General features: G+C 36.8%; 1 protein-coding gene across 11 annotated transcripts in view; it reads right to left on the bottom strand.

Moving 5' to 3' along the window:
* Positions 1 to 10571, bottom strand: part of BOLL (boule homolog, RNA binding protein) — an 87966-nt gene extending 77395 nt beyond the window's left edge. For 6 of the 11 annotated variants that reach the window (XR_012474185.1, XR_012474186.1, XM_074215382.1 and 3 more), the window contains exons 1-3: positions 9194 to 9512; positions 5750 to 5832; positions 1951 to 2094 (exon numbers count right to left, since the gene is read on the bottom strand). Coding sequence is in view for 9 of the 11 variants with exons in the window: in XM_074215382.1 (XP_074071483.1) it covers positions 1951 to 2094; positions 5750 to 5832; positions 9194 to 9296 (330 nt within the window). In the remaining 2 variants the exon portion in view is untranslated. The other 5 variants (XM_074215388.1, XM_074215391.1, XM_074215387.1 and 2 more) reach the window with 5 other exon arrangements.
* Positions 10572 to 18488: the final 7917 nt, after the last annotated feature.

Raw genomic sequence — 18488 nt, 5'->3', positions numbered from 1 at the left:
GTACTACACTTTCATACACAGACTATATCCAATTTAATTCTAAAGTTTAAAATCAAAGAAATGTACTCTTATTGGCCTTATAAATTTCAGGACTTGGATTCAACAGAATACAATAGAACATTTCTTGAGAGCAGAGACTCTTCCACTTTTACCTTTGCCTTCCCAGGGTTTACCTACCTAGTATATTGAATTATTGTGCTTAGTATTTTGAAGTGCTTAATAAATGCTGACATTCAGGATGTTTTATTTTTATTAATTTAAAGAATAGTTGCAGAAAATTACCAGAAATATTTATAATTAAATAATTATTCATTTACTTAACAATAAAGTTATTCTGAAACATAATAAAAATTTGGAAACTCTATAGAACTTTGCTGATTAAGCTTCTTTTTTTTTTTTAACATTTTATTTATTTAAGGCTATGGGGTTAAGTGACTTGCCCAACTAGGCAATTATTAATTATCTGAGACTGGATTTGAACTCAGGTCTTCCTGACTCCAGGGCTCTTTGCTCTATCCACAGTTTCTTAGAGTGATGGTTTTTTCTTCAAATAAAAACAGCCACTTAAATAGATCAAGTCACTTTAACTTCAAAATTATTCCATAAGTATATTCATTACAATTTAATTTTAAAAATAAAAATAGATTCAGTAAAACACTTTCATGTATAAGCACTGATTCCTTTCCTTTTCTTTCTCCCAGTTCAAAATGTTTCCATAATGTATGGATCAGGATTCTATCTAATTAATAAATATATGAAAATTTGAATACTCAAAAGTTAATGACAGGATAAATTCTGATGTCACTGTTCTAGAGTTCCTGCTGTTGTTTTTAGTTAGGTTCTGTTTATTACATTCATAACTACCAACAGTATGTATGGTGCACTTAGTATTTACAAAGCAACATGAATGCTGATCATACTAAACTTTGCACACTTGTTGCTAAGACCTTAAAAATAATTTTAGTTTCCTCTTTAACAAAGTTAATTTAGAATAAAAAACTATTCTAAACAATACACTCTGGCAAGCTATGATACAGGATGATCTTAGTCTCTCCCCTTTAACTTCAATCAGAAATCAGTGAGAACAAAATTAATTTAGAATAAAGAAAATATTCTAAACAATACTCTGGTAAGCTGTGGTACAGTATGAAAAAACAATAAAAAGTCAATAGATCTGGGTTCAAATCCTGCCTGTCACCTCTTGACCTTAAAGAAAGCACTTAACTTTCCAGACCTCGGTTTCTTATCTATAAAATGAGATTGGGAAGAAAAGCTATATCAAATGACTTCCAAGATTCAATTCCAACTCTTAAATTTATGATCCAATGATTTATTTCAATAACTATACAGTTCTATTTATCAGATCAAAAGTGAGAGGCAGAAATCAAAAGCATGAGGAAAACATGAACAAGGTAATTATATGGAAAAGAGATAGAAACATTGTAGGTTTCTAAGAAAACAAAGCTTAAAAGACTCTGTGTCATTACTGCAGTATATTCTGTGCTTTGCTGGAAATGTGTCTTAGAAAATGGCCATATAAATAGAAGAGAGTTCACTTAGATCCTTCCATAGATGTATACCTCAAAGATGTCTGGATAATCTTATGACAACAAATATTAAAGTTAGACTATAATAGTAGATTGTGAAAGCTTGACATAGTGATGAAATATTTTTTACCCATATCACTGAAAATAGTTCACTAAACCTCTCAAAATGTTCTTCAATGCTGCTAAATCCTCAATTTCTTTCTCTGCAAATTAGCAGTGATGACACATGCCCTATCTACCTCAAAGAATTACTGAGATCATTAAATAAAATGATAGATATAACAGGATTAACAAATTTGATTTATAAATATCATTGCTGTGGTAAAACACAATCATGAGGTACCCCCCCCTGAAAAAAACCCAACCAAAAAACCCACTACAAAAAACCTTATTTTTAAAGTACCTTAAAGTCGATTCCTCCCACGAAGATTCGATTAGGAATTACAGTTCCAAATCTTGGGGCACTTGTTGGGTTATTTAAAGGCACAGGTGACACAGGGTTGGGGGATGGAGATAAAGAATCTGTTTGCGTCTGATTTGTGGTTTGCTGTAAGATTAAAAAATACTTTTAGGATTTATTTTTACTTCAGGATTTATTTTATGATATCCTGACATAGAGCAAAGTTAGACAACAATTTTATAATGATGAGATTAAAAAGGAATGACAAAGGAAAAAAAACTCAACCTTAAGATCTCATTACATTTTATCTAGTCTTGTAAAAGTGATCCCTATTATAATAATACAGGGAGGGACTAAATAGATTAGTTTCACAGTATCAAAAATATTAACACCTTTTTCTGGTAGAAGGTAGGAAAAAATTCAGGGAAATGTATGTGTACAAATTGACAGGTGAGAATAGAGAGAAAAATCAAAGGGAGATTAAAGCAATCAATCCCACAGATAAATAATAATATCATTAACAAGTATTTAAAGCTAAACAAAAAGTCTCTGCACTCGACAAAATGCATAGGATTTGAGAAATAAATGAAAGTTGTATAACTGAGGTATTAATAAATATTGTAGTCTTGAATTTGTCACACCAAGAACCTATTTTCAGAAAACATTTATTTATATATGCACGTGTAAGACAAAAGGAATTACTTAAATGACTTCCAGAATATAAGTCAAATAAAAGCACAATTCAAGAACTTGCTGGTATCAGGGACAGCAAAGATAATGCTTGTTAAATTGATCAGTAGCAGGTGAGTGTGGCTCCTAACCAGCCTGCACAGGGAAAGGACTCAACATGGAAATCCTACCTCAACACCACAGGATTCTCTTTGAGGTTTCCCCTCTACTCCTATACCATTATGACTGTCTTTTTGTTAACTTTGCATTCAGGGTGACTAGAATTTATTACCATATCAATAATCAAAAGATCAAAAGTTTTCAGAAACATAATTCTTTTTTCCTTGTTAGAAAAAACAGGCTTATGGAAATGATTCAGTTTTATCCATTCCTTCATTTATATGGAAAAAGAAAATGAAGAAATTTTCATTCTCTTAGGAGGTGAGTGAAAAGTTTGTTGCACATTTGTTGTAGTCTTATACATTTAGGAATTGTGTAACAAAGTTCTTCTTTGTCATTTTATGCTTATGCTACAGAAAAAGATCAAAGTCAGTCATGTGAAGGGCCACAAGTTAAAGCTCCCAAGATCAAGTACAGGAAAACAAATAAAAACACCTAAGGGAGGAGGGAAAAATGGATTTTCCTTTCTTTTGTATTCAGGTATTCAAAGAAAAAAAATAACCTACATAAATACAAGTCACCACGTAAGAGTTCTTTGGCTAATTGTATAGCATTTACAACAATATTATTCATCAAACAGCAGAAAAATTTTGTGAACAATCACAGCAATTCACAAATAACATTAGAATGAATCTATTAAGCACCTACTATGTACAAAAAACAAAACTATTCTGAAGGTCATTCTACTGGGTGAATGCACAAATACACAAGCAGGATTTTAATATTATAGGGTTTGAAGGAAGTCCATCTATAGATTATTTAGAAATACAAAAAATACTTCACTTAAACACAAACACCATTCCATTAACGATTAATAGAAATGAAGCAGTACAGTTTTATTTCTCAAACTTATCAGAGGACAACTGTTATCAGTATATAGAGACAAACAACAGGCTTCATTTAAAGTTGCTCTTTAAGTTTGCTTGGAAATTCAAGCCCATCTTTCTAAAAAATGTTCAGTAACAAGGGTAAATGGATAGCAGTATACTGTTGGGGTTGGACCAGTCTAGGAAAATGAGGATCAACTGTCTTGGAGAAAAAATTTTGGGAGGTAGGATTTGGGACCAGAAACTTGAGAAAAGAAAAGATTTCAGATAATGGATAAACATTTTCAATAATCTCTAAAAGCCAACTTGGCTTGAGGAATAACAAATCATGCCCATCTAAATTTATCTTCCTTTCCTGATAGATTATATACTAAATAACTCTTAAAATTTCATGACCATTTCAACTTATTAAATAAGTTAAATAAAATTACTCTCAGTTCTGTGCAACCTCTGTCTACATCTGCAAAAAGTGATACAGTGTTGTGAAGGAATGCAGAATTGCTTTCATCATATGCCCAGAGGTAACAAAAAAAACTTCAAGGGACTTTCGTTCATCTCTTGGAAGTGCTTATGACGACCATAACGAAAAAGATTGCCAGGAAGATAACTGCAGTTTAAATATTGATGTAGTTGGTAGGGCAAATATATATCAATAACTTCCAAACTAATTCAACTTATACTTTGGTATTCAAGTTACTTCACTTAAAAGTGGGTAAAGAGGAAAATGGAGGAAAAGTATGCATTAGATTTCAAAAATGTACAATTCAAGGACTTGCAGACTCCTCAGCAATCTTGTTTATAAAAAAAATTAATGTTCTCCATTAGTTTAATACTCAAGAGGTGCTACACCAAGTGACTGTTAATGGAGTCATATCAAAATTAGCTGATTCAGACAGCTGAAAAGTCAAAACAATGTTATCAGAATAAAGGACACAGATAAGACAATGGTATGTACAATGCAATAATTTTGATCTGGTCTGTTCAAGGACTAATGCCATCAAAATGGATAATGGAAAAAGTCAATTATATTGATCCTGATTATCACCTGCTGTAAAAACTTAAACTATTACATGTAAAACAAGCATAATATGGACATAAAAAGAGCAAGTAACCTACCCATCAAATAACTTAACTAGTAGGAGAGCTAGGAGAAATACTAGAACATAAACATTTATAATAATTGTAATAATGAGATTGTGTAAGATTAGAAATGTTGTAAGAAATGAGAACAAGTTTTTATAGAGCTTGGACTCAACTAAGCCATTATTAACCCAACACTGAATTGATATGAAAAATGAATCTCTAAAAATTATATTCACCATCAATGAAAATAGAACCACATTGGGAATCTAATACCATATTCCCAATTATGTTTGAAATGGTACTTAAGAGAAAATGAAGGGAGGAAAAAGAGCAATTGGATTAAATTAAGTACCCATCTAGGAAAAACACGTTAGAAACAAAACAATCATGAAGGATCACTCTACAAGATATTTTAATGAAAGTGATTCAAGAGAATTGTAACAATCATGGATAATTTTACTATCCAAAAAAAGACAACTGACATATTAGTATCTACTAAATCACATGTCACTCTCTCAGTTTTATAAAAAAGTTCGTGAGATTTTATATATATATTATTAAATTTTATGCTATACACACATATCTAAGATATCTGAAAATTTCAGATGAGTCTGGGCAGGCTTTTGGCAAACTATTTTCTACAGCGACAATAGATTTACTGTCATATAATTAATATAAGGTCATTTATAATAAGAATTGTAATTCTTTATATTCTTATCTCTGTCATGCACTTCATAAATGCTTGCTCTCTGACTGAAAGGTACCAAGAACCTAAATCTTATGTTGATTATCATCTTTTCTCCTCCCCTCTCCCCAACTCATAAAACCAATGACTTTTCCCAAACATGAAATCTTCCAAGCCTGTATTAGGCTCATAAAGATTCCTTAAGAGGTGAGGTAGGTGGGGCAGTGAATTGAACACTGGTCCTGGAGTCAGGAGGACCTGCATTCAAATATGGACCTCAGACACTAAGTATGGGAACGCTGGGCAAGTCATTTAACCCTGGCTGTCTTTAAAAAAAAAAAGAGGAATATATACTTGCCAGAAGTATCCACCATCTCATGGAGGCAGTCTTGTACAAAGGGATTGATTCTATAGAAGGCAAAATTGTCCAGAAGTACTGTTCTGAAGATATTAATGTGCCAATTACTATAAATACAATGATACTGATTTCAACGTATTTAACAGTCTACTATGTAATACTTATGGTTAAGAAATGGATAACAATGGTGTTTTAGTCTTACACAAAACTTCATTTTTGCTTATACAAAAAATTTCATTTGATTCTCATATTGGATCATAATCTGTGTTAGATAAGGCAAGTTATTATCTCATTTTGCAGATTAGGAAGCTCTGGTTCAGAAGAATAAAATGATTTTGCCCAAGAACACATGGTTTAGTAGCATAAGGACTAAAATCAACAAGATTAACTTTTAGTAACTAAAGACCTGAATTTAATATTAAAAGAAAAAAATGAACTGCAGAAATATAAATAAAGATATGGCTGACTTGATAGTGTTAATTAAAAACCTAAAAAACCCCCCCTAGAACCTAAAACAAAAATCTTAGGATTTGGTTGACTTTTAGCTGAATACAAGTAACAAGTAAAAAGAAGGGACAGATTGTTACCCATATAAAAAAAAATTTAGGCTACAATTAGTGAAAGTTGTCTCCCAACAGTGCTATACTACACATTATAGAAGCTACCTGATCCTTCTATTTTGTCTGATATTGGAGACCATACTTTAAAAACAGCAAACTATGGTGCGCCTAGCCAAACTATTATGTCATAAGGAATCATTGAGGGAACTAGAAAGTTTTAATATGAAAGAGATCAAACCAAATGTATACAAATATTATTTTTAAATAACTGGAAAAAATCTAGTAGGGGAAAAACAGATTTTCAACAAGAAGTAGTAAATTAGGGAAGCTACGCTAGATTCAAAACAAAGAAGTTTCTAACTTCTGATGGCCAGTAACCAAAGAGTAGCAAACAGTTTAATATTTAATTTAAAGCAGAAGCTAGATAAGAGGTTATTAGGAATATTATAGATACTTTCTTAGTCAGAAAAGCTGAACTACATTACTTTTTTCTTGATTGCTTCTAAAATATCTTCTAAGATTTAAGAATGTAAAGAACAAACAAAAATTAAATTAATTAAATATTAAGACAGCCAAAGAAATTTAGGAGATTCTTTTAATTATTTTCAAGAACTAAACCAATCTGAAGAAGATAATGAAAAAATAAGTAGAATAACTATAATCAAATATTTTATTTAGTTGTTTTTAGTCATGAACAAGTGACCCCATTTGGGGTTTTCTTGGCAGAGATACTGGAGTGGTTTGCTGTTTTCTTCTCCAGTTCATTTTACAAACTAAGAAATTTAGGCAAATATGATTAGGTGACTTATTTGTATGTGTCTGAGGTTGAATTTGAACTCAGGTCTTCCTGACTACTGGAATGGGACTCTTATCCACTGTGATTCCTAGTTGCCCCTAGCCAAATTAACACTGAGTTAAAAGAAATGTAGAAAACCTGCTTACAGTCCTAAATGATATTTTTACCACATTGATTAAAGTACAAGCAACCTTACATTATTGAGGGTGCATTTAAATTAATAAATAAATAAGTCTTATAAATAAAAGACTAAGACCTTGAAGAGTAAGAATAGAATAAAAACTAGCTAGCACATTTGGAGGGAAGGGGAATTTGAATTAGCTGATGTCATAGTAAATTCTCAACTGCTAAAGCAAAATGATTTAAGCTGTTCATTTGGTAATTATCTTACAGGTATATCTCTATAGAATCTATAGTACACTGAAACTTCACCTTTTCAAACTGAGAGAAAGATTAATTGGAATTAGAGAAGTCTGAATTATATAGTATTTAACAAGGAATGCTTTTTAATTACATTCCATTTTGTTAGTACCAAGTTCTAAATTCTATTAGGATATATCTTTAGGAGATGATATTAATGAAAAACTTAAATCTGCATGTATATGAAAAGAATTGCAGAAAGATGATTAAACAATACCTTTTGATTATGCCAAAATTTTTCTCCTTATAGGTTGGCAGATTTACCTTTCCACTAAAGTCTGCCTACCTGTATAAAATGTATGTAGAGATCTGATTTATTGAGGTTTTACTGTACTTAACTCTGAATTATTTGCATGGATTACCTATGGCAAACTTATCTCTGGCTAGATTTTTTTTTTAAGAGGAAGAGAGGTTTGAATAGAATAAAATCCTTTTTCAATATTATTTAACTATTCATTCCTTTCACAAGAAATTGCTTAAAATGACAAATATTTCTCAGATATATAACAAACTTACCTAAATGGCATACTCTAAATCACTTCCCATAAAACAGGAAATTTACTGCCTTTTAATTAAATAACCTATTAATTTGGTGCAAAAGTTATACAAATAGAATTTAAAAAAACCTAACATGAAGAACTGCAGAGGATTAAAAATATGGGTTTGAATATGTGGCTCTTTTCTATGTAAAACAAAAACCCCATTTCTGGCTAAGATTTTCTTCTAATAAAGACAATTACAAATTGAAAATGGCTACCATATATATACATATATATGTGTGTATATATATATATACACACATATATATGTATATATGTATATATGTGACTATCGTTCCACAAAGATTTTCCTCACAATGCTGAAGGAGATAGCACCTTTATATCCTTTTACAAATGAAGAAATTTAATGTCATACATCCCTGAAGGTCATACATCTAGTAAATGTCTCAATCAGGACTAATACGCAAAGTTCTTGATTCTAAATCACAATCTCCAGTACACCTGTCTGCCTTAAAATAGATATTACTATAGAATGGTTTAGCATACAAGCAAGGATTTTTCCCTGAGAATGGAGAGATGATAATTTTTTTTTGAAAGAAGGGGGGAAAAAAGGAATGGAAATGACTTTAATCATTTAATTCTTATTCTTGAAAGGAGGGAAAGTAAAAAAGGGGAGACTATTATTTGTGAAAATGAAAATACAAACTCAGTTTGTAAACTGAGAGGAACCGTTTGGTGAGAGATAACAAAGACCATTTGTAAAACAAAACCTATGAAGCTGCTTCTATAATCAACAAGGCAGAGATTCTTTTATTTTTAGTATGGAAGTTATATCTGTTGTATCCTGATCATATTAGGGAAAAAAAAGCAGCTAGGTGGCACAATGGATAGGGTGCTGGGCCTGCAGTCAGGAAGACTAACTTCCCGAGTTCAAATCTAGGCTCAGACACTTATTGAGCTGTGTGACCCTGTTTATCTCAGTTTCCTCATCAAAAAAAAATGGGCCGGAGAAAGTAATGGCCGATCACACCAGTCACCTTCGCTGGACACAACTGAGCAAAGCAAAACAATGTTTCCACGGTTCAATTCTCGTTGTTACTTTGTGGTTCCACACCATCTAAGTAAGTAGCATTACCAGGGCAATCAGAAACGCGGCTTCATCACTTACTAAAGACGAAACTCCATTCCATACCGCACAGCTTCCAATGCCGTATAAGTGGTTCGGCCAAAATAATCCTATTAGCGGCATTCTTTCCCACAGTGATGGCCATTTGCTAACATTGTTCACCGCGAGAATTAAATACCGAGGCTTAATTTAAATGTAAAACGGGACAAGCTTTGCAAACATAGCGGGAAGAAAGTGGGCTCGCCTGTGCCCCCTCCGAAGCCAGCAGGCGGGAACTGGAGGCGGCGGGCGCCCCCCGGGCAGGCCGGTAAAGCTGCGTCCGCCCTCCGGCCTCAAGGCGCCCCCACCGCGGCGCAAACGCGTCCACCTACCCTGAGGAAACCTCAACGGCTCGTTCCCGCCTCGCGCCCGGCCTTCCACGCGCGCGTGGCGAGGCGGCCCGCTCCTGCGCGCCGGGCGCGCTCATTGGCCCTCACGCGGCGCGAGGGGGCAGGGCTGAGCGGCCGCTCTCCTCCCCTCCCCCCGCCCATCCGCGCATCTCTGGGGAAGGGGCGCCAAGCCCCCGGCCCCGGCCCTGGCTCTCCGGCCGGCTCAGGGCCGGGCCGACTCCGCCGGGCCTTCCTCGGGGCCTGAGTCGGCCACGGCCGAGCCGGCAGGCTGGGGGGCGCCGGGGGGGGGGGTGCGTGGTCTTCGAGGCCTTGGTTTTGGCGGGAAAGGAGAGCGCCCGGTCCCCTGGCGGCGGGCAGGGGGCGTCGTCATGCTCCTCCAGCCGCAGGCGGCCTCTCCCGGCTCCCTCCGGGGGCACATGGCCCGGGCCGCCGCCCGCCGCCCGCCGCGGCAACATGGCCCCCTCCGGGGCGGCCCCCGGCCCCGGCCCGGCCCCGCCGGGGCCCCGACGCTTGGCCCGCGGAGCGGCTCGGCCCGCGTCGCGTTAGAGGCCGTGACTTGGCCTCCTGAGGGCGGAGTTGGGGGGGCGGGGAGCCCTTCCCTGGGGGAACTGTCGATCCAGCCCGGCTTCCCAACCCCCAAACGGAGCCCCCGAGCCCCCGCACCCCCGAGAAAGGCAGAAGGGGAGGTGGCGGCTGAGGCGACCAGCCGCCCCGGCCCGGGCCCGGCCCCGCGTACTCACCGCTCCCGAGTCCGTCTCCATCTTCCTTGGGCTCCCTTCGGGGGGGGGGGAAGTTTTAAAGTGTAAAAAAAGGTCAACTCAAAAGGATGGGGCCGCGAAGCCTTCAAATGAAGCAGAAGCACGTTTCCCGACGAGAGGAACTTTGTCCTTCCCACCCCCCCACCCCCGCCCCGCTCGCGGCCGTGGCAGCAGAGGCGGCGGCGGCTCCGACGTGGGGGCGTGAACCTGCCACACACGGGCACAAGCCTCGGCCCCCGGCGCCGGGGAGGGGGCGGGGGCGAGGCGCGGGGCGGGCGGGCCCTTTAACCGAGCGGGGCCTCCGGGCGGGCGGGCGCCTTTTGCCCGGATTACCAGTAACCCGAAGGGAGGAAGGTGGAAGGGGGACAGAACGGAGCTAGTTCTCCGCGAGCTGAAGCACCGCGCCAGGGACTCGGCACACGCTGCGGCGATATGCATAGGCCTGCTCTTACTGTGCCTTCTTTTCCCTCCTCTTCCTATCAAGTGGCTTCAAGTTGCGGAGAGCCGGGGGTCGGGGTCAGCTGGGGGCCAGCCGGGGGTCTGGTGCGTGGCGGCTTGTTTCAGAGGTTTGGGAGCAAAGGGGGCCTACTGACAGATACTAACTATCCTCCTCGTCTTTCTTTTCTTCCTTGTAATTCATTCATTTAGAAACGTCGGTTCCTGGCAATTTCAAGATTTTTTTTTTCAAGAGGACTCTTTAAAGGAGCAACTGGAGAGAGCCCGGAGGAAGGTGAAGAGGGCAGCCTTCCCAGAGAAGTGCCCCCCCCCCCCCAGTTGTCTCTGTCACTCATCCCTGGGAAGGAGGACCGAGGGCAGACTCTGGAAACGGAGCCCGCCCTGCCCCGCTGCTCACCGCCCCCCCCAACCTGGCTTCGGGGTCACTCAGAAGAGGGGGAGCTTGGGGGGGTCATTCACCTTTGTCTCGGGGAGTCCCGAAATGATCTGTTTAGCAGGGGGATTATTGCAAATTGACGTTTTTTTGTCCTCTGGTCCTCAGGGCTCCCACCCCCTCCCCAGGCTTCTCTCCGGGCTGGAACCTGGCAACATTCCTTCTCTCCACTACTGTACTCTGGTGTCAGTTCACCAGCAGGCCCATAACTCTGCTGATCCTAGCCTGGCTTAGGCACAAACCTCCAGGAATAGTATCTCCTATCAATCCATTCCCTATAATAAACTTTATTTGGAGAAAATCCTTTCCATCAGAAACATTGTTAACAGGACTCATTGGCAAGGAAAACTCTGTGTGGTTTGTTCATGAGGTAGCTGAGAAAAATTTTTAAAAATTAAAAAAATCACAAATCAAGAAGCAGCAGCTTTTAACCAGGAACAGGAATAGAGAAAAGTATTTTACAACAATAATTCTTCATAAACTTGCCATGTGACCACAGCGACAATGGATTTTACTTCTAAGATAAAGGATTAAAATAAAACCAATCATGTGCCTATACTCATTTTAGACCAAACATCACCATTTAGGTGAATTGAATGTTATAAACTATTATCAAGAATTATGATTATTGTATTGATTAGTATTAATTAGTATGATATTGATTAGTATTAATTTAGTTTCTAGAAATTCTTTTCACAGGCAGACTTTGGATCTGGAAAAACAGTGGAAAATTAAGTAGTAATTTGTTTTGATTATAACAGCTCTTGCCCTAACTGTACTTGCCTATGCTAAGTGTAGTGAAAGGTAAAAACTACATTGTACAATAATAATGCACCCCTCAAACTATACAATCAACCTAGCCATTCCTACAGGACTCTGACTTGGATGGTCACAAGTGATGTAATAGTATTCTCTTGTGTGGGGAGCTTGTCCTCAAGTCCCAAATCTAATTGTTCTATGATCCACGTTCCAACCTATGATCATGTATAAAACATCTGGCTCTATAACAGCAAGGTGGAGCTCCAAGGAATGGAGTAATCCATTGATTTGCTCATTGGCTCCTTGCAAAGAAAGTAATCAATGAACAACATGTTACCTGATTTACTTGGCACTCTGTCTCTGATCTTCTTTATCAGACCGGGGTTAGAGATGGCTCCGTAAAAACTCAGTTAGCCCTATGAATGTATGTACCAACCACAGAAATGGGGTTAAGGTCACATAGCTAGGTAATGTGTTGGATTTGAAATCAGGTCCTCCTGACTCCAGAGCCAGTGCTTTATCCCCTATGCTATACAGCTCTCCCTTATAATGCACCTTTTTTAGATTTTCCCATGCTATTTCAATCCAATTTTTTTGTTTCTCCTCACTCTAAAGGAGAATGTTATTCTTTTGATTTTAATTGTTCTAGAATAATTATGGTTTAGCGTTTAATAGTTTATGCAGATGGGCTTATATTGAACTACCAGACCTTTTTTGCCCTATTCACATTTTGCCATTAAAGCACATACATTCATTCATAAACAAGATCACTCACCTAAGTTAGTCACAATGCAGTTTCTGGCAAAAAACAGAGGATGTTAGCAGAGGGATGGAATACATGAGCTTAATTGAGATACATTTTATGCAATCAAGTTTATCAATTGTAGCTAAGCATTCTTATCATCCACTCCCATATTCCCTTTCTTACAGGAGAATAATTCCAGTTCCTTCAACATTTATATCCACTACTCTCCTTTAGTTTTCCTAAAAGAAACACTAAATTATTTATGAGATCAAGGAAATTTCACCTAATGGCATTAATTTCTGAAATACTAGGGCAAAATAATACCAAAGGAGAGGGTTAATCCCACAGGAACAATATTATAAATGAGTGATAATGATCTAAATATAATGGGCTTTATGACTTAGTAGTAGGATTTTAGTTTAATATAGTAATATTATTATTGGAAAGAGAGGGAGCATAAGTAGTGGATAAAGAGCATCAGGAAGAATTGAGTTCAAGTCCCAACTTGACAACTTGGACAAGTTAACTTCTAAAAGCCCCAATTATAAAACAATGTATTGCTGTTCTGCACTGATGAAGGAAATTTCTTCACAGAAACTTCCTTTATCAATGTAAATAGTTGCAGGTAAACAACCCCTGGGGAAAAAAATTGGGAAATGATTTTGACTGGGACAATCTTATTAGTTCAATACCTATATTCAATTCTCATATGTTTTCATCCTGTTCCTCCTTTTTTTGAAAGCCTTCAGTGTCACCCTGTTAACTAGAGAATTAAGGTCAGGTTCCTTGGCCTGCAATTTAAGGTCTTGGAGTGATTTTCTGATCCCATCCTAGCTTAATATCTTTACCTTTTACTATTCCCTAACACAACTTTGATTTCTGAATTTGCCCAGGTTCTACCACTGATTTGCTTTGGGTCCCTGGACAAGTCACTTTGTTCCTTTGGACCTCAGTCATATGTAAAAAGAGAGGATTGGGCTAATCACTTTCTAAATTCCCTTTTTAGCTCCAAATCCTGTTATTCTCTGAAGTTAATACATAAACTGAACTTTTATGGTTCCCAATTTCTTTTCTAAATGGAGATGGACTAGATAATTCCCAAGTCCCACTTAGTTCCAACATTCTATGAATGTCTAATTCTTTGCTTCATCCAAACTATTCTTTTCATTCATTTTTCTTCTTAAATCTTGCTACTTTTATTCCCCCAACTTAATGCCTTTCCATATCCTTTTGGCCTGTCTAAATCTCACCTACTCTTTTAGGTTCAGCTAATCTGTAAATCCTTCTTATACCATATTATTCAGTCTACAGAGGTCTCCCTCTCCCCTGAACTATTGGACTTATTGTTTGTATATTTAATCATAAGCTCATAGGATTTAGAACTGGAGGGTACCTCTGACACCAAGCGATTAGTTGTTCATTCATTTCATTTGTGTTTAACTCTTTGTGATTCCATTTGGGGTTTTCTTGGCAAAAGTATTAGAGAACTTTGCCATTTTCTTCTCCTTGCAGACGAGGAAACTTATAAAATGGGTTCAGTGACTTGCCTAGGGTCACACAACTAGTAAGTATCTGAGGCCAGATTTGAACTCAGAAAGATGAGTTTTCTAACTCCAGATCTGGTATTCTATCCTCTTTGGCAGCTAGATGCCCATCTATCTGATTTAGCCCCTCTTTGGTCTGTATTAATGCTCTACATGCCTAAAACTAAGTGGGCATATAGTAAATCATAGAGATTAGAGTTGAGTCTGGGTCCTGTCATAGCATTTTGGGACAGCTAGGTGGCACAGTGGATAGAGCTTTGGACCTGGAGACAGGAAGACCTGAGTTCAAATGAGACCTTAGGCTTTTATTAGTTGTGTGATCCTGGGCAAGCCCCTAATAGCTATCTGCCTCAGTTTCTTCAACTATAATCTGGGGATCATATAAGCACCTACCTCCCTGGGTTATTGTAAGGATCAAAGGAGAAAATATATGGCACAGTGCCCAGCAATCAATTAAACATTTAGGTGCTTAAAAAGTCCTGTTTCCTTCCATTTTTTAATACCACACTGCCTCTCATAATAGTTCATATTATTAGGCATTAACTTTTCATGCATGTGAGTTCCTTCTGAGTTATGTGTCTTATTTTTATTTTCCAGTACCTAGGACAATGCTATATATGTAAATATTTGTCAGATAAATAATTCATTTAAGCCCACCTATAACCTTAAGTTGTATTAATGAAATGTATTTTTTTTCCACTAGGATAGGGACTAGACTTGAGATTTTATTAGTATAAGGAAATTCCAAATGAGTAATACTACTAATAAAAACAATTTATAGTCCTGGAAAGTTACTTGGAGGCACTGAGAGTTTACCTACCCAAGGTCATATGCTCTATATGTAGGTAAGATACATCTTGAGTCTAAGGCTAGGATTCTCTATCCATTCTCCCCATGCTACCTACCTTTCTAATATATCTTTATTTTATTTTATCAAAATCCTATCAGAAAGTTAAAAAGAATTGTAATATAATTCCCTTCAAGGCTTGCAAAACTCTTTATTTACAGGAATCAGGAAGATTTGAGTTAAAATCTGATCTGAGAAACTGACATTGTGACTGTGGGGAAAATCAGTTACCCCTTTATGCCTCAGTTCCTCATCTGTAAAATAGGGATGCACAGAAAAAGTAAATAGCAAACTACTTTAGCATCTTTGCCAAGAAAAGCTCTTGGGCTTAGGAAGAATAAGACACAACTAAATACCTGAACAACAACATAAGAGACTGAGCCTAGTGAGGCATGAGCAATTAATACAGTCCTGCTGTCTCTCTTCAATAACATCCTTAGGTGTCTTCAAGAAATGATCTCAAATCTTTCCTCTAAGTAGCTTTCTGGCATCAATCTGGTATATTATAGTCCTTCCCTCCCCAGATATTAATTCAAATCAATTTAGTTCAACTTAACTCCTAGAACATTTGTTGGGGCTACCATTAATTTTGAAATTAAATATTATTAACCAAATGTAATTAATCAAATCAATCAGTTGCCTTTGACTCAAGATTGCCAGAGATTGTTCATCCAGTAAATAATAGATCTGGGGCATGAACTTTGGTCTTCTGACTTCAAATACTATATAGTCTTTCCACCACTACAAAAATTCAAACTGTTTTTCTCCCTTATACTCAAAAATTAATCAAAGGCATACTTGGGTTATAATGAATACTTAAGTTGTAAGAACTTTTCAAATCCTGGGCGGCTAGGTGGCACAGTGGATAGAGCACTGGCCCTGGAGTCAGGAGTACCTGAGTTCAAATCCGACCTCAGACAATAATTACCTAGCTGTGTGGCCTTGGGCAAGCCACTTAACCCCATTTGCCTGGCAAAAAACCTAAAAAAAATTTTTTTTCAAATCCTTAAATGCATTAAAACAATAACTCCATAGGATAAGAAACCTAAAAGGGACTTTGAGGTCATCTATTCCTTGCTCTGTATTCAGATAACATTATACCTAAAACATCTCAAATAACTGGACATTTATCTGTAAAGAGCTACAAAGAAATTGTTTTTGTAGAATAACCACTTTTCTATACAACTTAAATTTCCTTATTTTCTTTCTTAGAGAAAATAGATAGTAGATACCATTATCTTTATCAAGGGTTACCAAAAAAAAGGAAGCAAGTAACCTAAATGGTGCTTTGGGTAGGCACTTACAAATTATAGGGCTTTCAATCTCAGTCTTGACATGAAATGTCACAGGAAATTAATAAAAGGGTTAACTATTTTGGGAACTTCTCTAGTATTGTTATTTTGCTGGAGATGTGACGGGTTTGATGAGGCTAAATTAATGACAGGAAATTATACCTAGGTCACCATTTGTCAACAATACATGATAGGGATTAAATATTGATCTCTTATCTATGTTTTGTCTTTGTCACATGTTATTTTCTTTGTTTTTTATTCTCTTTTAATTTATATATATAAATATATTTTTATTAATTTGTATATAAAATTTATATATTATAGTATAATATACATGTATTTTATATATTTATATATATATTTATATTAAATATATTTATTCTCTTTTTTTAAAAAGGAAAAAATCAGTACAAGTGAGTTAGTTATAGCACATTCCTGCTCATAGGCATCTCAGGTTCAAACCAAAGCCTTTGATAAGGCTGTAGCTCATTCTTGAAATACTCTTCCTCCTCAATTCCTACAAGAAGTCTTCCTTGATTTCTTCAGTTGTTAGTGTCCCCACCAAAATCACTTGTAGCTTTTTTTAATGTTTTTTCCTCCAGGCAATAAATTCATCCTCTTGAAAGGGTGGAGGTTGCTTCACTTTTGTTTTATCCAGGTTCATAGAAAGTTCATAGCAAAATGCCTACTTAGTAGGTATTAATAACTTAATTTAATTTAATTAATGAACTTTAACATGTTAATCATTCACTCTTCTTTTCCCCTTAGCAAAGAATTCTAGTTTTCTTAGCCTAATTAATCTTATTTTTTCCCATTCTTAATCAAGAGAATTAGTTTGGTGTACTTGGTCAAACATTACTATGACTAGAATTTAAAAATATTAAGAAAATTTACTTAGAATCTTAAGCTTATGGAATCTTAGAATCAGAAGGGATTCAAGCACTCTGACAATGCAGGAACTTCCTCTATGGCATCTCTGACAGAGCGTCTGGTAAGGTGAGATCATAACTTCGTGAGAAGTTTAAAGTAAAAAGTTCTTTCATTAATGGGTAGGTGGGTCACAATCTTTGAAAGCTATTTTTGAGTATTTTTGAAGGTATTAGTAGTCATATAAAACAGTATCTTAAGTCACTAATAAGTTAAAAATTTCAAAAATAGAGCAATTCTAACATGCAACCTCAAACCTATTAGAACAGTAAAAATGACAAAAAAAGAAAAATGGCAAATGATAGAGGGTCTGTAGGAAAATAAGCACAAGAATTCATTGTTGGAGTTATTAACTGGTTTATCAATTCTAGAAAACAATTTTGAACCATGCCCCAAATTACTAAATTGTCCATATCTTTTGATTCAATGATTCTACTACTGACCTATACCCCAAAGAGATAGAAAGAAGAGAAAAAGAACTAATTTGTGCAAAAATATTTATAACAACTCTTTCCACCACTTAGCACAGTGCCTGGCAAATAATAGGCATTTAATAAAGTTTATTGTTTGATTTTTGCAGTGGCAAAGAACTGGAAACTAGGAGAGTGTCCATTATTTGGAGGAATGATAACAAATTATGGGATGAGTATAATGAAATAATGTTGCTCCATAAGAAATACTAAAGAGGATAGTTTCAGAGAAACCTGAGAAGACTTATATGAACTAATGCAGAGTTAAGTGAGCATAATCAGTGGAAAAATTTGTATTATAAAAACAACACTGTAAAAACTAATAACCTCGAAAGATTTAAGAACGCTAATGTAGTTAATAAAAACTGTGATCCCAGAGAACAGTGATGAAAAATACTATCCAACTCTTTTTTTTCTTTTTTAGTTTTTGCAAGGCAAACAGGGCTTGCCCGAGGCCACACAGCTAGGTAATTATTAAGTGTCTGAGACTGGATTTGAACCCAGGTACTCCTGACTCCAGGGCCAGTGCTTTATCCACTACGCCACCTAGCTGCCACCCCCATCCAATTCTTGATAGAGATATAAGTGATAGACTAAATAGGCAGACATGAGACACATTTTTGAGCATAGTTAGTGTGAGAATTTGTTTTGCTTATTATGCACTACTAATCATAATGCTTTTTTCTTTTTCCAGTGGAGGAGGAGAATAGAAGGGAA

The sequence above is a fragment of the Macrotis lagotis genome, chromosome 1, assembly GCF_037893015.1.
Source record: "Macrotis lagotis isolate mMagLag1 chromosome 1, bilby.v1.9.chrom.fasta, whole genome shotgun sequence".
Classification (NCBI taxonomy): domain Eukaryota; kingdom Metazoa; phylum Chordata; class Mammalia; order Peramelemorphia; family Peramelidae; genus Macrotis; species Macrotis lagotis.
This window is presented reverse-complemented; position numbering and strand designations above follow the sequence as displayed.